Source organism: Misgurnus anguillicaudatus, chromosome 18, assembly GCF_027580225.2.
Source record: "Misgurnus anguillicaudatus chromosome 18, ASM2758022v2, whole genome shotgun sequence".
NCBI classification, from domain to species: Eukaryota; Metazoa; Chordata; class Actinopteri; order Cypriniformes; family Cobitidae; genus Misgurnus; species Misgurnus anguillicaudatus.
The window spans coordinates 7932412-7953583 of record NC_073354.2 but is presented as its reverse complement, the minus strand read 5'-3'; the positions used below and the strand labels follow the sequence as shown (position 1 = coordinate 7953583).

The following is a 21172-nucleotide window of genomic DNA, read 5'->3' as shown; positions in this document are numbered from 1 at the left end:
GACATATAACATCAGGGCACAGTTGCAACGTTACGCATCAGACATTGATTACGCATGAAAGAAATATACACAAAATCCTTCAGGAGTCTATGAGTTGTCCACCAAAGCACAATCTACCAATAGCCTCAATTTTAATAATGAATTATTACACATTTTATACATTGTTTGGCCTCTTTTATGTATGTTAACATTTTAAACAATGATTAAACAAGCAAAATAAAAAAGTTTTAAAAAGACTATATCAAAAAAGTAGCCCTCCAGATTGTTTTTTCCATTGTCGTAGCACTTGCTCACAACCCCTGTTATAAACCAATGATATCTGGCAAAATTAACGTTTAAGGATTGGCTTAGAAATGCTTGTTTACAAATAAATAAATAAATTAATTAATACAAACCCATTCTGCCCCATTTAATTAAGTCCAAAATACACATATTTATATATACACTATATTGTACTTATTTAACTTCTGCTCCTTTGGGTGACCCTGTTTATTCTTTGGACTTTTCATTGTATGAAACTGTATCACCTTCCTGTTTGATAGTCCTCTTTTAATTGTAAAAGCTTCCTTACAGTCCTTACATATTTTCAGTAATTTTGTGTAATACTTTTTAGTACACTACACTAAGAAAGATCATTCATTTGCATTGGACAATTAAGATATGTGTGACAAGTGTAGAATGGAAATGTTACATTAGTGCCCATAGTAACTTCCTCTAAATGTTATAATATGTCCTGTATCATTTCATCATATCCGAAGATTACATTTCCCTTTGCCTCAAAAATGATAGCTCAGGAAAGTAGCTGCAAAAGCCTATTTTTAAAGAAAATAGGTGATTTAGAGAAAGACCAACTATAGATCAAATTTAAAGAGGAGGCTTTGAATCAGAAGTGCATGTTTGAGAAATAAAAATTATACTATGAAATATATATTTATAATGCATTTATTTCATTATGTACCCAATTATAATAGGAAATCTCTGACCATATCTGTGTTCATCAAATGGGTATCACCTAATGAATTATGTGCTTCACCTGTATCATTCTGTGGGTCACATGCCTATCAGAGACTGCAGGCAGGGGTAACTTCTGTCCCAAAGTAAATAATCAATTATTATTTAGCACAGGACTGGCAATGTCTGTTTCTATTTGCTTTTCAAGTCCGTGTATTTTAGGAAGAGAGTGAAATCTGGAGCTACCAAAATGTACGGTATGTTGCAAACCATAAAACATGCAAACACATTGTATTATACCAAATACACATAACAGCATTGTTTAAACTCCTGTTTGTTTGCTCTTTGACTTTAAATAGAAACTTTAACTTTTCTATTCCTAAAGTCAGCTCCTGATGCGATGACATCGTCTACGCTCTTTAAAGTGTCTGACAGTGTCAATGTGTTTACAGCGGTGATGCTTTTTTAAAACTCGACATGAACCAGCAAATGATCTATCCTGAAATGACACTGATCCAGAGAACAAAGATCAATTTATTTTTATAATCCATTTCTTCAGAATACCTGCATCACGTGCAGTGTCTTTGCATGCCTGCTGATGATTTCACTTAGCAGGAAACAAAAAATGTGTTTGTTTCAGCACCAACACTAACTTCAAGTTAGTCAGCTGCACAGTTTTTGATGTTGTTCACTTTACCCTCTTATACATTCATAAAGTGGAACTCGTTTTGAAACAGTAACGTTGATTTCACTACAGGTGTGAGTGACATTTAATCAGTCAGTGGAAAAAGAGCTTATGGCGCTTTTTCTTTGCATAGTACCCCACAGTTTGGTTTAGTTTGAGTCGGGTCAGCTTACTTTTGGGAGCTTTTCCACTGGGTGCAGTACGTAGTACCCGATGACGCCACGTCGACTGACGCCACGGTGTTTGAAACGAAACTGTCATGCGAGACTGAGGTAGTGATAAATGAGATGTGCAAACATCTATTTGTTGTGGCCAATTTTAATTTTTGTGGCGGACTGAGAAATAAATAAATGTATAGCGCTGGTCCTAAAGTGCCTTTTATCTTCTTCCAGCTTCTGGAAAATGCAGCGACGACTTTCTTGCAAACACTGGCTTTGTCTATTCTAGGATCCTGCATGCTCTTTCTGGAAAACATTTAAATACACAAACATTAAAAAGCATTTTCAGTCAATTTAAACATTTGAGGCAGGGTGCACGCTTTTTGAGAAATGCTTTGGAAAAGGGAGTTGGCCGAGTACCAAAACACACTTGTAGCCAATCAGCAGTAAGGTGCGTGTCTACTAAACAACATCGTTGTCTGGGTTGCGTATGTGTGGGCATGGGCGCGGGAAGTGGGGGTGCTGCAGCACCCCCTGGTGGCAAAGATTTAAAATTATAGCTTATTTATCTCTGATTGTTGTTTGTTACTGTTCCAAGACATTTTGTATGTCATGTTTGGGCTGTGTGATGAAGAGAGAATTATTAATTTAGTAATTTTAAAATGATTTAATTTATTTTAGTGTGTATTAGCCAATCAGATTTGTTTTGACGACGTGATTGCGATTCAGCTGATAAGCTGCGTATACGTATAAGCATAACACACACGCACGTACCCTCACAGTCACATAGAACGAAATACTAGGCTATCTGTAGCCTATCTATCAGCTTCGCAATGTCTCAGAAGAGAATTTTTTATTTTTTTCAATCACACAGCCTAAAAGTCCCGAGGACTAGCGTTATTTCTCCAAATGACTCACATATCAGAAAAAGGTAATCTTTTCAAAAACTATTTAAAAATATGTCCAAATTGTTTCGCGATGTTTAACGCACATGTAAATGTAACAGAACATTTAAAGTAAAAAAGACAATTAAATTATTTAAACGACATGAAAGGAACTAAATTGTAAAGCCTCGATGTACAATAAGGAACATGCGCATTTAAGAGTGATGGGTATTTAAAAAATGTATTAAAATTATTCCCATGTATTGATTTTAATGTTAAACATCTATAAATCCAAATTAATACATATGGAATATATTCCAACAATTAAGGATATGATGTTTTTATTTTAAAGTCGAAAAATATCTTATTTTTACACCGCTGTGCAGGAGGCATTGCAAACCGAAACAAAAATATTACATTGACGTTTAAAAAATAGAATTAAATGAAACCCGTAAATTGAAAGGTCCACTAATTGCCTTAACATGAGTGATGTCAATAAAGTTTCCATGTTAAAATTTATAAATATAAAAACTTAAGCAAAGGACAACAAAGGCGGAGTAGGCTACTGGCACGAGTGAGAATGTATAACTGGTTCCATACCTCCGACATTCCTCCAAACTTGCTTAAAGTTAATTCTCCTGTTTTTCTCTTTTTCTACACCATAAAGAACAGCAGTAGACCGGGTGCGTGATGCGTGCCAGAGGAGTCTCCGCACATGACTCGCGTTGCATTTTGTAACTTTTACAAATCATGTTGTCATTTGTGTAACTTTTTGGACACATTTGTTACTTTGGCCTAAATATAGTCTATATATAATATTTCTCATAATATGGCATAGTTTTCTCCCCACCCAATGAGGCTAATAAAGTAATGATAAAAAATATGCTTAATCAACGGTCCGGCCCGGCCAGAGGATAGTAGCAGAAAATAACGAACCTGGCAGAGAATCTAAAGACTCTACCGCAGCCGCACCCCAGCACCCCCTACCGAAAATATCTTCCCGCGCCTCTGTGTGTGGGTCGGGTCTATCAAAAAAGGTCCTATTGGGGTAGGGCCGTGTTAGTTTAGGTGATTTCAAATGTCAATACTGGCTTTCAGAGATCGTGCACCCCGCCTTTAAGGAGGTGTGCACATCAAAGCTTTTAAATGCAGCTGAAAACACCAGGCCGATGCCGACTGCCAGATTTTTTCAGCTGAGTGCTTTGGTTGCTGTGATACCTCTGCTTTGTTTATCAGTCGTTAAACGATGCGCCAGTTGGTTGTTGTGATGTTTATACCGCCCCTCCTTCACTGTGACTGGACGGCTGTGTGAGAACTGACATTGACGAGCTGAGCTTTTCACCCAAAGTTGAATATTTTTTTAACTCTCGGCACTCTCCCACTTTTAGCGCGGCTAAAAAAAACGGCAACTGCTGGCTTTTTTGAAAAGCGCAGAGCTTCCATTGGAAACAATTGAAAACATACACCGGCGTAAACGCTTTGGTGTGCACACTACCTTAAAGTGTGCAAGTAAGACATTTTAATACAGGTATATACCCCCAGTTTCACAGAAAAGGCTTGAGGCCTAGACTTAGACACATGTTTGAGGTGAAAATAACTTGCACTGAAAGATTGTAAAATATGCAAGTGCCATTGATTTGTCTCAAGATACACATCAGTAACTTCCTTATCTAAGGCATGTTTATAAAAGATGCTTAAACATCTTAATGTGTTTAAGGCCTAGTCCTGGCTTTAGCTAAGCCTTGTCTGTTAAACCAGGCCATAATCCTGTATAAAAATGTATTGTATATTATAATTGAATGTAAATATATACATTTACATTTATTTTATTACTTGTATTTAATTACACATATATATAGCAGCAGCTTTTCTTATTTTCATTGTTCTGTTTTGGATTTTTAAACATCTCAACACATACAAGGTCTAGTTTACTTACACTTTAAGGGCTCGTTATAGTTGTGCGAAGGTCCTACGGCGTAGCCGCGACGGCGTAGGTTCCGCGTCGGTTTTCATTTATACTTTTGCGTCATCGTCTGCGTCGACGTGCAAACACACGCGCAGACCGCTGGTAGGCAGTATCCATGCGTGTAACCACAGTAGTAGCGCGACCGTCAAAGAAGAAGCTTTGCACAAATGAAGAAGAAACAGCAACTTATTGTATATGATTTGACCAGCAGTGATGGAAGTAAATAAACAACGACTTTTGTTGCAGTTTGAGTTAAATCACTCCTCAACTTGGCTCATCTTTGTTTTCAAGACTTTGTTTTTATTCGTACGCAGAGGCTACGGATAACCTTCGGCGTAGAGCTTTTGCACGACTCTAAATCGGGCTTTAAAGCACTAAAATTGCTTACCAATGGCAATGAAGCCTGTGTCCAAAACAGTGGACCCTCTTCGAGTAGTTTATTCACAGTGCACTGACAACATTAACTCTCGCTGTCATTGCTCCTCTTTCCGCTCCAGATTTGGCTGTGCCCTGATCCTCCACCCCTCTTGGTTCACCAGGCTCCTCCTTCTGAGAATTTGGCAGCTTTGTGGTTCCGCCTGGTTTCCACTTCTGCCAGCTCTACCTAAAAAAAACATAAAAGTATATGTAAAAGTTTAAGCATCATTAGAGGAAGGATAACACCAATACTGACAAGATGTGTGATACTGTATCAAAATACTGAAATAAAATAAGCTGTACAATGTGGATTAAACCTTATGCCTCAAGTCTGAAGTCTGTCTGTGTGAGATTAGCTGAGTTACTGAGGTTGCCCCAGTGGTCTGAGGGGTGGCACTGTTACGCAGTTCCCTAGTCCAGTGCCAGGCCATGTGCTCTCCTGTCTCATCTTGTACCCCGCACACTTGTTTCCTGATTAATTAACCTGTCAGTGTTTCATGTCCTTCCCCTGTTGCCTCATGATTTGTTCCCTTATTTAATGCCCTTGTGTGTTCTGTTCAGTGTCGATTCGTCTGTGTTACTTTGTTTGATGTGTTGATCGCTTGTATCACTTGTAATCCTATAATCCAGTCTTGTTAATTGTAGAATTTATCCTGTGTTTGTCAGTGTATTGAAGTGCTGTGATTTTTGTCGTATTGAATAGTCAGTTTAGTCAAGTCAGTTTAAGTTAAAGTCTTTATTTATTTAAAATATTTATTTAGTTATTTTTTTATTAATAATGGTCATGCAACAAGTTCTGTCTGCTGACACTGCTTTATTGGTTACTGCTTTAGCTGAAACACAAAATACAGAATATTTTAAAGTTTATATCAAAGTTAAATATGAGTAAGGATCAAAACAATGAGAGGTTATTTACCTCCTCACATAGAAAAACATATAGCCATGTTTTTCTATGTTCTTGGATGCTCTTCGCCAGCTGATGGATTTTACTGTCGAATCATCACACTTCATCCATCCAGCTCCACAAGGGTCAGAAATGTTGCTGATGTAGTGACCTATAAGACAGATGACCTCATTAAATAAATTAAACTTTAGAGGTAGATGAAGAAATGAAGAACAAACATTATTTTGTGTCAAAGTATTCTTACCACACTGCAAACTTGGCCCCAAATGAGAGACAACACCAGTGAGCTTATAGGCTGCATTGCCCATTGCGGTCTGCCACTATTAGAAAAACAGAGATATTATAATACAATGCAGAAAACATTGAAGAAATTTTGCTAAAATAATAATTGAAGAGCTCATATGCAAAACCGTCGGTAAATGAGCATTTTTATCAGAGTCTGAACGGATTCTGCCAACAAACCGGCATTTCTGAACGGCCTGAGGCCAGGATAAATAAGATTTGATGCGAAAGTATTTAATGAACGTATAATACATGTGGTGAAAAGTTGGTTAATGTCATTATCTAATTTTAACGGAGGCGACGTTTAGCGGCTTTTGCATCTGAGCTCCTCAATTCACTCCCTATTTCTTTCATGTAACTCCTCTTCTGTCTATTTCTATCTGCACCTGATGCTGGTCAGTGTCTCTCCCTAGATTTGCTTTGCTGATTTTTACATGCTGGTTGTCCTCAAGTTGCTGGCTGTACAAATCTGAAACCTGCTTACTGCTGTCTGACCCTACGTCAAAAAGGCACACTTCAAGTTTTAAAAAAGATTCAAATATTCCTTTGGAGTAATCATTTACAATCACTGCACTTCTATTGTTTCAATCATGAGTTATGAGATACAACAAGACATTCGTTTAACATCGCCATTTTTGTTTTATAAAACTCTCTAGACTTCTAATAATATAAAGCATGTAAGATTTACTCACGGTCTATAAATATACTCTTTAGTGTACTGTAAGAGTTTAATAAACTGTACCTGTGAAGCCGGAGAGACTGAGCTTCTTAGGAACTGCCAGACACCCATCGATTTTTTCGAGGGTGTACATGTCAAACCTTGTAACAAGAAGAACCAGAACCCTGTAGAGAAATAAAAAATGAACAGAAGTTGTGAATTAGCTCATTTAGTATAGAGTAATAACTGATGACTCTGATGGACAGGGTGTCGTACTTTGGTAGGGTCTGAACTTGCACAGTTTCCAAGGCTTGATCACCTCCACACTCACTACAGCGGCATTCAAATGTAGATGCCTGAGAAAATAATATCAATCAAATCACTGACTATCAATAATATAATAATACTTCATTATTCCAGAAGTGACACTTACTGCAAAGTAGTGCTGGAGGCTCTCCATTAATGATCCCTGAGGACCAATAGCCAAAGACAGGCAGTTTAGTTCCTCCAGAGAGTGCCTTTGATTCCCACAGCTAACACACAAAAAAGGAAAATAAAAAGTTTCTAATGTTAGATATACAAAATGTAAGAATATTTAGGAAAAGTATTATTCATTATTTAAATGAATGTAAGCAGGTGAGTTTGCGTGATGTCATTACGTCTTGCATGTGCGCAGCCGGATGATCTTAAAATCCATGTGCGCTGCAGGGTTATGGAAATCATTCATGGAATCCTGGCACATCTTAGCCTCCTCATTTAGTTGTGCCAAGCAGGTCATAAGGAATTCATGAGCATCCTTAGAGAAGGAAAGAGAAGAGAGCAAAAAACGTATTTAAATGATTTGTGGGTATGACAGATTTTCGATGTAACATGTTGACATGACTGAGGCTCCCCTACCTGCTCATCATCACCTCTAAAATCTGAATTCCTTCTGGCAATGCAACGTTTGATGGTTGCCAGAAGCTGAGCTTTCTGGTCGGCGCTTGTCTTCTTCATTCTGGTGTCATGCAGGTCATATAACGCCCTGGGGTGAAATAAATATATTTAATTTGTATGCATACTAGAATCTTATTTATCAGTTTACATGAGGAAAGGTTTTGATATAAGGCTAAACAGGTTTTATCAGTATTAGACTTTACTTGAACATTTCTGATCCAGGCTCGTTCTTCCAGTGTTTCTGCTGGGAGATGATGTCCTGCATGATCGGCGACATATTGAGGAGGCACTGGAGGGTGGAGTTCATGAAACATGTGTTCCCGATGTTCGGAAAACTGTCAGAGAACCAAATAGTGCTCAGTTATAGGACAGCTTTGATACCCACAGTCAAACACATCTAATCACATCTCATAATGATGAAGGTACTCACCCCATGTACTTAATCTCCACTTGCTGCCCTTTGGCAACTTTTTGATGATCATCCTGATCACTAACTCGCTTCTGTTTTGGACGCTCAATACTGCACTGAGTCAACTGCAGTATTTCATGCCGAGTCAGCTCATCTGAGCCGATGTCCAAACTGATTTGTTCTTGTTCAAGCCTAAGATGACCACATAATTGTGTTACAACTTTAACCATGTTTAGCATTTGATTTCAATAGGTAAATTTATTTACTCACCAGTCCATAGCAGATACCATCTGCATGCCGACATTCTCTGTGAAGAAATATAATAAAGTTTTATTCAACATTGTTATACATTACCAATGAGTACAGACATGTAATCGTCTAAACATTTATAATTTCTCTTACCTCTGAGAATAGCTTTATCTTGCTCTGCAGTCAGCAAAACATCACTGCTATCAGAGGAAGTTTTGACTGCAAACATGGCCGAACCACCAACAGTGGCTGGCCTTGGTGTAGAGGGGGCAGTAGACAGTTGTGAGTCGTCGCCACAAGGGAAGATACAACTGAAGATCTTTTTCAAAGTACGGCCTAGCTTTCCTTTCTTCTTCTTCTTCTTCTTCTTCTTCTTCTTGTCTTTTCTCTTTTTGTGTTCTCCATCATGATTATCTTCCATTGTCATACTCTTCATTCACCAGAGGAAAATGCATAATTAAAAAAAAAAGAAAAACAACATATTGAACATTGTATTTACTTTCAAAAGACAATACAGCAACAAAAACACATTTTAAAAAGTAGGTTGTAAAGTTTTATGTTGTAGTTAAAAGAACTTCTGAAACTATCAGATACTGTACTGTAACAGGTCTATAGCACAACCTTTGAGATAACAGGTAAGGTGTATTATTAAAGGGACACAAGGCAAGTCTGAGTATTATTTCTCTACTAGCTCCCCCTAGTGTCTGGGAGTAAATGCTTTCTATATCTGAGACTTTACGAGACTGAAGGACACCGGGTCGGATACAGCGAACTTGCAAGTGGGGTATTCTTCCTACAGACGGTAGGGGTGGGCGAGAGAGTCTTCATTTGTCATGTAATGAGTCATTTAACCATATACCGACTTACGAAGATGATTTATTAACATAAAAATGCTGCCTTGTGTCCCTTTAAGGTAAGATGTTATTTGGTTGATTGAAAAGTGTCATTGTCATCAATTGTAACTGAACATGGATCTATATGTTAGGTCACGTATGGCTGTTTGATGAAGAGCAGTTTTACCTTTCTGCCACTGGATTTGCGATTCTCCTCATAAACACCAAAGTCAACTTCTTCTTTCTGCTTTTCCTCTTTATATAAATATTTAGATGCCCCTGAAAAAAAATCAATACAAAATGAACATAAGGCTTTTTTGTCTCACATAAACTCCAATAGCAGTGCTGATTATAATAAAACAGAGAGAATAAATATTCATTTAATGAATGTACAGATAATTGAGAGTTGTTCAATACATCCAATGCTAATCAGCTACTAGCAGAATAAACAAGATGAATGTTTGAGATCAAGTTCAAGAGTGAAACAGCAGGACAACCATTAAAAAAAAACAATATTTCTTTAAAACGAAAATCAGGACAAGATGATGGGAAAAGCTCAAGAGTCATTGTGCTAAAACAAGAGTCCATCAGAATAACACATAACATACTGAATACAGGAAGAAGATATTAGATAAACATCTGCCGTATAAATAGACTTATTACAGTAACTGGGCACTAGTTTAAACCAATTAGGAGAGAAACTGCTAAAAATAAAGCTGGCAATAAAAAGCCGGATAGAGTGAACCAGAACATAATAACAGTATACTCACTAGCAGGGTAGGCACATTGATGACTACTTGACTGCAGGTCGGATGGATCTGGCTGACTATAAGGCTGATCGTGATAAGCACTTGGCTTCGGGTCGAAGGGACCATTTTCAGGATCAGCCTCTTCTTGAAGAACTATTTTCTCCAAGGAATCTGAACCAGTCTGGCAATAGACCGGCCCTTCATGGCCTGCTGGCTCAAGTCCGATGGGACTGTATTGCCAATTATCTAAACAGGCACGTGGCTTCAGGTCGGATGGACCTGTACGCCTATCGGTCTGATCTCGTTGAGCACGTGGCTCCTGGTGGAAAGGACCAGATTTAGGATCAGCCATTTTTTGAAGAACTGTATTCTCCAAGGAAAATGAACCAGCCTGGCAATAGACTGGCTCTTCATGGCCCGCTGGCTCAAGTCCGAAGGGACTGTATTGCCAATTATCTTGACGGGCACGTGGCTTCAGGTCGAATGGACCTGTTTGCTTAAAAGTCTGATCACGTTGAGCACGTGGCTCCGGGTCGAAGGGACCAAATTTGGGATCAGCTTCTTCCTGAAGAACTGTTTTCTCCAAGGTAAAAGAACCATGCAGGCATCTTGCTGGTTCTTGAAAACCCGTTGGCTTGAGTCCAGATGGACCTTTCTGCAGATCAACTTGATCTTCACGGGTTCTCGCCTCCAGGTCGGATAGGCCTGGCTGAGGATCAGCTGGATCCAGTTGATACTCATTTCGGCGGATACCAAAAGCACGCTTTATAGCTTGCAATTTGTTCTGGAAGAAAACAAGGATGCCCTTTTTCTTCTGTTGGTTTGTTTGATTTTCTAAAAGACAGAAACAGAAAAGACAAATTACAGATGTTACAACCAGATACAGGTAATATATATCTTAAAGGCGCTCTAAGCGAATCTGTGAGACGTCACTTTCTGTTGATGTTTGAACTGTTTTCAAACAAACGGAGCGTAGCTATCTCCTCCTCCTCCCCCTCCCTTCCGTGCTTTCATGAACGCGCCCAACCCCCACCCCCAAATCCTTCTTGTCGTTTATTGGCTGGAAAACTTTTTTTTGTTTCGTGTTGCTAGGTTTGGCCACTGTGTGTTTATTGCAGTTTGTTGAGCCTGGGCTGTCTACAGAGATCGCGTTTTTTACAGTTTGATCACCGGACAGGCAGCAAGCAGATAGTGAGGAGATGCTTGCTGTATGTAACAAAAAATGTTTTAGGTCTAAAACGCGTGAATTCGCTTTAATGCACCTTTAACAGTCAAATAAATGAACCAGCTAGACATAAAATAAATTTGGGTGCAACTTAAGTGAATTTGTAACCGTTTCACAATGACCATTCACGCACATTGGACATTAAAGGTGTCACGATTTCAACTTTAAATCGAAATTAAGTCACAACCTCGAATTTCAAATAAAAAATGGCAGCACAAAAGTCTATATTCTATATTCTAAGTCTAAAGTTCTATATTTTGGAGGCAAAACTGTGAATTTGCATCCCTGAGATTTTTGTTACAATCTCGACTTCCAAATGTGCTAAAGCTACCTGAGCTAATATACATAAGTTTGTAAAAGATATTTTTACTATCACTTTAAATTGCAAACATTTCTCAAAAAAGGCTTCAAATGTCACTACAACTCACAGTACATGAGTTTAAAACTTAAATACATATTTAAATGACTGAAGTACATACTTTAAATCTCTTAAAGGTATAGTTCATGCAAATATAAACATTTTCCAGTTATTTACTCCCCCCAGATATGATTTATATTTGAGGTGTCATTATAATGTTGTGACTGACCTGCTTCTCTCCTCTCCTCATCCGCCCCTTGAAGGGCGATGCTCTCTTGACTAGCAGCAGGTGTAGAGATGTTCAACCTCCGCTGAACATCACATGCACCGCTGCTAGTCACGAGCCCATGAGCTGTCGTAGACAGGAGGATATTTTGTCCTACAACTGGACACAGCAGAGATGAACAACACATTATAAACTTATGTAAAATCTTAACACATTATACTGTATAGTTCCCTTTCAGTCGGTCACTACGACGTCACGTCGTGACCGACGAATTGGGAGCTCGCTTAGAGAGACCAATCTGCTTCGAATACTACTAAAACGCCAATGAACTTGGCATTGAGATATTTGCATAATGCTGGCGCCGCCCCGCCAGGTGCGTATATAAGGCGCACGTGCAAATAGGGAAATCAGCTTTTTATCGCTTCGAAAGCCGGCAGTATCTGCTACTGAGAAGCTACTTCACTCTGTTGGGATCGATTGCGGAAGTTGGTTGGACTGGCAGTACCACAGCGGACGCCTCGCAGTATTCCACAGGCTCTGCATCTTTTTTGTTTGTTTGAGTTTAGTGTGTGCGTTGCCTTCCCTGTGCGCATCATCAACTGAGCATCTGAGTGAATTTCCCTAAAAGAGTGATACGAGAGAGCTTTGTGCCTTGTTAAAGGCAGCCACTCTCTCGTATATCCGGACATTAGCGTCCTTTTCAGGATGGCTTTTCGTCCGTGCGATCTTGGATGCGGGAAGTATATGGGTCCGAAGGACGGTCACGAGCGTTGTCTTTCGTGCTTGGGCATCGAGCACGCTGAGGCAGCGTTCGCTGGGGGTAAGTGTTCTCACTGCGAGAACATGTCCCTTGTGGATTTGCGGAGACGGTTGTCTTTCCTCCGGGAAAAACGCAACCCACGTCCGACGAGCTCTGATCGCCGCCACGGTGCGGCTGTGAAGCTCTCGAAGGATGATCTCCGCATCACTGTGCTGAACCGGGCAGGGGATTCGTCCTCTGCCTCTCAGCCTCCTCATCCACAGCCGGTTGATGCGCCGATGGAAACTTCAGAGTCGTGTTCTACGATGTCTGTTGGATCTGTCGTGCCTCCCTCCGGGTCCACGGAGACCGCAGCATCCGAGGGTGGGCCCTCTACCTCTGAGGATCTGGATGTCCTCCCCCCTTCCGGACGGGTCGTGACGCCGGATTTCGATCCAGAGATGGTGGCCGTGCTCTCTCGAGCGGCGGAGACCGTCGGGTTGGAGTGGGTTCACCCCCCACAGCCCGAACCGTCCCGCCTGGATGATTGGTTCTTTGGAGCTGCCCGGGTTTCACAACCCTCTCCGCCGGTACCTTTCTTCCCCGAGGTGCACGAGGAGCTGACCAGGACCTGGAGGTCGCCGTATTCTACCCGTTTACGGCCGTTTCAGCCCTCCCCCCTCACCTCCCTCACTGATGGAGCCGCTAAGGGCTATACGGGAATCCCCCCCGTGGAGCGTGCGGTTGTGATGCAATTGTGTCCGGCCACCGCTTCCACCTGGAAGGATCGCCCAGCCCTCCCCTCCCGTGCTTGCAGACAGTCTTCCGGTCTAACGGGGGCTGCCTATCATGCATGTGGAGAGGCGGCTTCAGCCCTGCACGCTATGGCGTTGCTGCAGGTCCACCAGGCCAAGGCCTTGAGAGATCTGCACGAGGGAGGACACGACTCGCCTGTGCTTTCGGAGCTCCGGGCCGCTACGGATCTGGCCCTCCGTGCTACGAAGGTCACGGCACAGGCGATCGGTCGTGCGATGTCCACGATGGTGGTCCAGGAACGCCATCTGTGGCTCTGTCTGGCCGACATGTCGGATGCAGAGAAGAACAAGTTCTTGGATGCGCCCGTGTCCCAGGCAGGCCTGTTCGGCGAGTCGGTGGAGTCGTTTGCCCAGCAGTTCTCCGCCGCCCAGAAGCAGACGGAAGCGATCGCTCAGATCATGCCCCGGCGCAAGCGACCTGCATCTCGCCCCCCAGCGCCGGCGGCCCCGTCTGCTCCTCGCCGAGGGCACCCTCCGGCGGCTGCCTCCGCCCCCCCCGCTAGAACGTCTTCTAGACCACGGAGAGGGAACAGCCGTCGGCAGCCCGCCCCGCCCGCACCACCCGCTTCCCGTGGCAAACGGAAATCGAAGCGGCCCTGAGACGGGCGACCTGGAGTTGGATGGGATCACTCTACGGGAGACGGTGACGGCACCGCTCCTTCCACCGGTAGAGGGCCGGGTGGAAAATCTTTTGTTTCGTTTTGTTTCTGTTCCGCCGGCTTCTCAGCCGGCACCCACAAAACCACAAAAAGAGTGCATTCCTATTCCTTCTCCAGGTCTCCAGAGGATCGAGAGAGATGTGAGCGGGCAGTCAGATGCTCTTCCTCCCTCTCCTCTGTCGCCAGTGGGTGTTCTGAGGAGTTCGAGCTCTCCCCTTCGGAGACCGGACCACCAGCAACCCCTTCGGAGTCTGCGTCCTCAGCTGAGGAGACCGGACGACCGTTTACCTCAGCGGGCTCAGGTCAGTGTCACACACACACATACTGTAGATGCTTATGCTGTCACGGCAGACGCACCGGCAGTCCCGCCTGTCCCGCCTCGCTGCCCCGCCGCGGGTACACCGGTAGTGCCGTTAATTCCTCTCGTACGGTCCCTGGGGGCTTGGCTTCAGCTTCCCAGTCCGTCTCGTTGGGTTTTACGCACGATCCGCCTCGGTTACGAAATTCAATTCAATCGGCACACTCCCAAATTTGCGGGCATACGTTTCACCACGGTGAAAGCGTCCGTTGCACATGTACTGCGTGCAGAGGTCGAAGTCCTGCTGGCGAAGGACGCGATCGAGCCGATCCCTCTTACCGAGATGAGATCGGGTTTTTACAGCCCGTATTTCATAGTACCCAAGAAAGGCGGCGGGTTACGACCGATTTTGGATTTGCGTGTCCTGAACAAATCTCTTCAGAAGAGGTCTTTCAGGATGATTACACCGAAACAAATTTTCAGTGCAATACGCCCCCAAGATTGGTTTGCAGCGATAGACCTGAAAGACGCGTACTTTCATGTGTCCATTCTCCCTCGTCACCGACCGTTTCTCCGGTTTGCGTTCGAAGGGCGGGCATATCAATACAAAGTACTACCGTTCGGGCTGTCTCTCTCTCCCCGTGTGTTCACGAAAGTGGTAGAGGCGGCGTTAAAGCCCCTCAGAGAGAGCGGTGTTCGCATTCTGGCTTACCTCGACGATTGGCTTATAATAGCGCATTCTCGGCGGACGCTGTGCGAACACAGAGATCTAACACTTCAACATCTCGCCCGTTTGGGTCTTCGGGTCAACTGGGAAAAGAGCAAACTCTGCCCCACGCAGAGGATCTCTTTTCTCGGTATGGAACTGGACTCGATCGATTTATCGGCGCGTTTAACAGAAGAGCGCGTCCAATCAATTCTGACTTGCCTCGGTTCATTCCGAGGGAAGAATGCGGTCCCCCTGAAACAATTTCAGAGACTCCTGGGGCGTATGGCAGCAGCAGCGGCCGTGACACCGCTCGGGCTGCTCCATATGAGACCGCTTCAGCGTTGGCTTCACGATCGAGTCCCGAGGAGAGCGTGGCGCGCTGGCATCCATCGTGTAACCATTACACCTGCGTGTCGCCTAACATTCCCCCCGTGGTCAGACCCCGCGTTTCTCAGGGCCGGCGTGTCCATGAGACAGGTCTCCCGGCATGCTGTTGTGCATACAGATGCCTCCGACACGGGCTGGGGAGCCACGTACGACGAGCTCACGGCTTCGGGGGTGTGGACAGCACCCCAGTTGCATTGGCATATCAATTGCCGCGAGTTATGGGCAGTATATCTGGGACTCGTACGCTTCGCTCAGGAGCTGCGAGGGAAGGATGTACTAGTGCGCTCAGACAACACTGCGACCGTAGCGTATATCAACCGTCAAGGCGGTTTGCGCTCTCGTCACCTGTCGCATCTCGCTCGTCATCTCCTCCTTTGGAGTCAGAAGCATCTGAGGTCCCTTCGTGCCATTTACATACCGGGCTCGCTCAATACAGCGGCAGACGCGCTTTCCCGAGCAGCGCGCCCCGGCGAATGGCGACTCCACCCCCAGACGGTCCAGCTGATTTGGAGGAAATTCGGTCGAGCGCAGATAGACCTATTTGCGTCACCGAACAATACCCATTGTCGCCTGTTTTATTCACTAACCGAGGGCAGCCTCGGCGTGGATGCGTTGGCACACAGCTGGCCGCGGGGCCTGCGCAAATATGCGTTCCCCCCAGTGAGTTTAATAGCACAGATACTGTGCAAAGTCAGGCAGGACGAGGAGAGCCTTTTAATGATCGCCCCATATTGGACGACCAGGAATTGGTTTCCGGAACTAATGCTCCTCGCGACAGCCCCTCCCTGGCGGATTCCCCTGAGGAAGGACCTTCTTTCTCAGGGAGGGGGCACATTATGGCACCCGCGCCCCGACCTGTGGGATCTCCACGTTTGGTCGTTGAGCGCGCGCAAGGTTTAAGTGATTTACCCCAAGCGGTATCTAACACTATTGACGCGGCACGAGCTCCGTCTACGAGACGGGCTTACGCGTTAAAATGGAACCTTTTCGTCACCTGGTGCTCTTCGCAACGCGAGGACCCCAGAGAATGCCCTATTAACATTGTGCTTTTATATCTTCAACATAGGTTAGATGGTAGGCTGTCACCGTCCACTATTAAAGTTGATATCGCCGCTATATCTGCGCATCACTCACTTATTAATGGCAGATCAGTGGGCCAGCATGATTTGGTTGTTAGATTCCTGAGAGGCGCTCGCAGGCTAAACCCCTCGCGCCCTCCTTCTATTCCTCCCTGGGACCTGTCCATGGTGCTGAAAGCGCTACAGAGTCCTTCGTTCGAGCCTTTGCAGTCTGCGAGTCTGAAGCTTCTATCCATGAAGGCTCTGACCCTACTAGCATTGGCCTCGGTGAAGAGAATAGGGGATTTACATGCATTCTCTGTTGACGATTCGTGCCTTCAGTTTGGTCCTTCTGTCTCGAGCGTGACCTTGAGACCCAGACCAGGCTACGTGCCCAAAGTTCCCACTACTCCCTTCAGAGATCAAGTGGTGAGCTTGCAAGCATTGCCTTTGGAGCAGGCAAACCCAACCGAGGCTTTGTTGTGCCCCGTACGCGCACTGCGATTCTACGTGGACCGCACACAAAGCTTCAGGACCTCAGACCAGCTCTTTGTTTGTTATGGTGGCCAGCAGAAAGGGAAAGCTGTCACTAAGCAGAGGATGTCTTATTGGATAGTTGATACTATCGCCCTGGCTTACAATTTGCAGGGCATTCCTTGCCCCTTTAATTTGAGAGCGCACTCCACTCGGAGTGTTGCCTCATCTTGGGCATTAGCTCGTGGTTCCTCGCTAACAGACATTTGTAGAGCTGCTGGTTGGGCGACACCTAATACGTTCATTAGATTCTACAATGTTCGTATCGAGCCTGTATCCTCTCGTGTTCTGTCCTCACCAGGGAGGACACGGAGAGCAGACTCGCAAGTCGGCTTGCAGCCTCCGACTGAGGCTCCAAATTGAGTTTTCAGTATGGAAGGCGAACAGAGCAAAAATGCGTAATGGTTTGATTTGCTCTCTCCACTGCCTTGACAGCCTTTGTTGCAGAGCATTGGCTGTCAGCCTTTCACTAGTTGTATTCTTACGAACCTACGTGTTTGGCCAGGGCCCCACATTGTGTCCCAACGGGTTCCTTTGTGAGTATTATTCCGTGGGGTTAATCCTACCAGCCCACGTTTCCCTTAGCAGAGCACTGCTTTGCTTACACAGCCACGGCTGTCATTTATACCTCAACTACGGTTGACTTTCGTCCACCATTAGCCCTTAACGGGGCGGTGGCTTCCGCAGCGTCCCTATACCGCTCAGTTAGGGCGCTTCCCAGTCGCTGGCACTACTGTGGGGTTAAAGGAACATCTAGTGCCCGGCCTTCTGCCTTGAAACCTAATTCTCCTATCCTTAAGTGGAACCGGAGGGCTTTAAGCAGACACTGGAAGAGGTCAGCCCCTAGTGGCGTTTTAGTAGGGTTTCCCAATTCGTCGGTCACGACGTGACGTCGTAGTGACCGACTGAAAGGGAACGTCTCGGTTACGGATGTAACCCTCGTTCCCTGAAGGAGGGAACGGAGACGTCACGTCCCGTCGCCACAGGTGCTGCCACCTGCTGTTTAGGCCGGTCACCTTCCGGCTTTCTCAGCGAACAGAAGCTGATTTCCCTATTTGCACGTGCGCCTTATATACGCACCTGGCGGGGCGGCGCCAGCATTATGCAAATATCTCAATGCCAAGTTCATTGGCGTTTTAGTAGTATTCGAAGCAGATTGGTCTCTCTAAGCGAGCTCCCAATTCGTCGGTCACGACGTGACGTCTCCGTTCCCTCCTTCAGGGAACGAGGGTTACATCCGTAACCGAGACGTTATTGTGTTACTTTGAAAAACATTATAAAACATATTATAGAAATATTTTATATATGTTTTCGTTGTATTATGTTATTCCATACTTTTAATGAGTTAATTCATATTGTGGAAAAATATATAGAATGAGTGTTTCATAACTGATATATTATTATATATGTATATATTTGAGGTGTCAATATAATGGGGTACTGACTGACCTTCTGGGCTCCACTCCTTATCCGCCCATTGAGGGGCGATGCTCTCTTGACTGGTTGCAGGTGTAGAGATGTTCAACCTACGCTGAGAATCACCTACACCGCTGCCAGTCACAAGCCCACAAGCTGGCGAAGACAGGATGGTATTCTGGCTTACAGCTGGACACAGCAGAGAAGAACAACACATAATAAACTTATGTAAAATGTAACACATTATCCTGTATAGGTATTGTGGTATTTTGACAAACATTATAAAAATTATAAATGTTTTTATATGCGTTTTGCTGCATTGTATTATTCTATACTTTCAATGAGTTTATTCATATTGTAAAATGTGGAAAAATATATAGAATGAGTGTTTCAAAACTGATATATTATCACATATGTATATATTTGACTGACCTACTGGGCTGCACTCCTCATCATCATCTACAGCCCCGGGAAGAGCAAACCTCACATGCCCAGCTGCAGGTGTAGAGATGTTTGACCTCTGCCGAACATCACGTACACCGCTGCTGGTCACCAGCCCATGAGCTGCCGTACACACGATTGTATTCTGTCTAACGGCTGGACACAGCAAAGACGAACATCACATTATAAACTTAAATCTAACACATTATATTGTATAATTATTGTGGTATTTTGACAAACATTGTATAAATTATATATGTTTTATATGCGTTTTAGTGGCATTGTGTTATTCCATACTTTTGATGAGTTTATTCATATTGTAAAATGTGAAAAAATATATAAAATAAGTGTTTCAAAACTTACTGTATATATTATTACAAATGTAAATATTTTACAGACCTTCTGGGCTCCACTCCTCATCATCTACAGCTCCTGGAAGGGTCAACCTTAGGTGACCAGCTGCAGGTGTAGCGATGTTTGACCTCCGCCGAACATCGCGTACACCGCTGCGGGTCACGAACTCATTAGCTGAGGTAGACAAAATGGTATTTTGTCTAACAGCTGGACAGACCGGACATAAAAAAACACATTATAAACTTAATTCAAATCTGTACAGTAACAGTTAACGTGTTTCTTAACAGAAATTGTAAAGAACAGTTTTAAATTCTATAAAATGACACTCCTGCTATTTGGCTGCTTTGGTCAGCGGCGCTGCTATAATAGCGGTGGCAAGAGTAAGTTATTTCTGATCTGTGTGGAGTTCCGGTATTTTACCGCAGTAAAGTAGGTTTTTCCCTACTTTGGCTTTGTTATGAGAATGTTATAGTTTTACAGATACGACAATACCACAATTACACTAAATGTTATTCAGTTTCATTTTTGTATTTATTCACGTTTGTAAACGAACATTCAATATTTCATTATAAAGGTCCTATGCAAAATTATTCAACTTACACCAGAGGCTGTTTTACATGGCAGGTTGGCTGAGGGGCCATCTGCCAACTTCACAAAGTTAATGAAATCTTAAGATTCAAATGTATTGAAGCACACCTTTTTACAGGCTGTAGTAGAGCTGCACGATTAATCGTTAAAAGATTGTGATCTCGATCCAACCCCCCAAACGATCTTAATCCAGCATTTCAACGATTCAGGTAATTATATATTCAAGTAGGAAAGACGCAGTCTCGTCAGTTTTCTCGACAACACGCAATCACAGCGGCCGCGTTTATTATTGTGCAAGCCAGATGTGCTCGTGCTTGTGTTCGCTCCACTGGTACAGCGGATGCTTTCGCCGAGAAGTTAGACAGAAAGTAACAGAAACTAAAAAGAATGAGTGAGGCAGAGGCAGAGCTATGCGCAGCTACGTCCGACAAGAACCTTGGCGTAGTTTTAGTACAAAAAGAGGATCTTATTCCAGATCTTATCCCTTCCGAATGGGTTTTTAGCACAGGGGGAACCATTGGCTGCGTCAAAATAACCACACTTGCTGTCTTTGCACTTGACCACTTGACTACTTACATTACGTTTTCTTGTGTTTGGCCCAAGTGTTCTAGTGGGCGTGAAGATTAATTGTGCATGTAGATTTATTCACCCGATGGACGTTCACGCGCCAACGATTCTCTAAAATTCTCAAGCGGAGGTTTCCGCCGTCTGATTGGTTGCTGCGGAACGTTTCCACCTTGCGATTGGTTGCTGCCGAACGGCGTCATAGCTCATTACCACAAAGTAATGTCAATCCATGTGACAGCAATTTGCACAAAAAATTATTCGTTTTTTTTATTAAGGCTACTTAAAATTTATATTTTAATTTTTTTCTTCAAATAAACTAAATACATAACAGGTTTTTCATTAGCATGAATAAATTAAGTTCATCTAAAACAAAACTGATCTGTAAATCTGTATATCTGTATGTTAAATAAAAATAAACTAATGGTCAGATTTTATAACATTAACTCTTTCTGTGTGTTTGTCATTGTTAGATGTTGCAGGTCTGTGAACATTAACTGAATTTAAAGATTATACACTTATCTGAAACTTTCAGAATCATAATTAATTTGCATCTGTAAAAACTAATGTTAAACTAATGTTCAGGGGTTGCACGTCTTTCAAATTAACAAAGTTCTTAAGAATCGTGAGAGAATCATGATCTTTATTTTAAGCAAAAGAATCGTGATTCTCATTTTATACAGAATCGTGCAGCTCTAGGCTGTAGTAGGCTCACAAAGG

The 21172-nt window shown here is 43.4% G+C and overlaps 1 protein-coding gene across 12 annotated transcripts in view; it reads right to left on the bottom strand.

The window, feature by feature from the left end:
• Positions 1–1467: 1467 nt before the first annotated feature.
• The window catches only part of LOC129453405 (uncharacterized), a 64661-nt gene continuing 44956 nt past the window's right edge, over positions 1468–21172 (bottom strand). For 7 of the 12 annotated variants that reach the window (XM_073855731.1, XM_073855734.1, XM_073855735.1 and 4 more), the window contains 21 exons: positions 19346–19507; positions 18938–19102; positions 18539–18694; positions 11894–12049; positions 10103–10915; positions 9520–9611; positions 8653–8929; positions 8521–8557; positions 8272–8442; positions 8045–8176; positions 7803–7929; positions 7565–7701; positions 7339–7438; positions 7182–7261; positions 6990–7090; positions 6634–6743; positions 6210–6285; positions 5978–6116; positions 5033–5894; positions 4615–4801; positions 1468–2100 (listed from right to left, as the gene is read on the bottom strand). In XM_073855731.1, the coding sequence (XP_073711832.1) occupies positions 5891–5894; positions 5978–6116; positions 6210–6285; positions 6634–6743; positions 6990–7090; positions 7182–7261; positions 7339–7438; positions 7565–7701; positions 7803–7929; positions 8045–8176; positions 8272–8442; positions 8521–8557; positions 8653–8929; positions 9520–9611; positions 10103–10915; positions 11894–12049; positions 18539–18694; positions 18938–19102; positions 19346–19507 (3035 nt within the window). In that variant the 3' untranslated portion in view covers positions 1468–2100; positions 4615–4801; positions 5033–5890. Of the gene's footprint in view, positions 2101–4614; positions 4802–5032; positions 5895–5977; positions 6117–6209; positions 6286–6633; positions 6744–6989; positions 7091–7181; positions 7262–7338; positions 7439–7564; positions 7702–7802; positions 7930–8044; positions 8177–8271; positions 8443–8520; positions 8558–8652; positions 8930–9519; positions 9612–10102; positions 10916–11893; positions 12050–18538; positions 18695–18937; positions 19103–19345; positions 19508–21172 lie in introns of those variants that run through there. The other 5 variants (XM_073855732.1, XM_073855733.1, XM_073855742.1 and 2 more) reach the window with 5 other exon arrangements.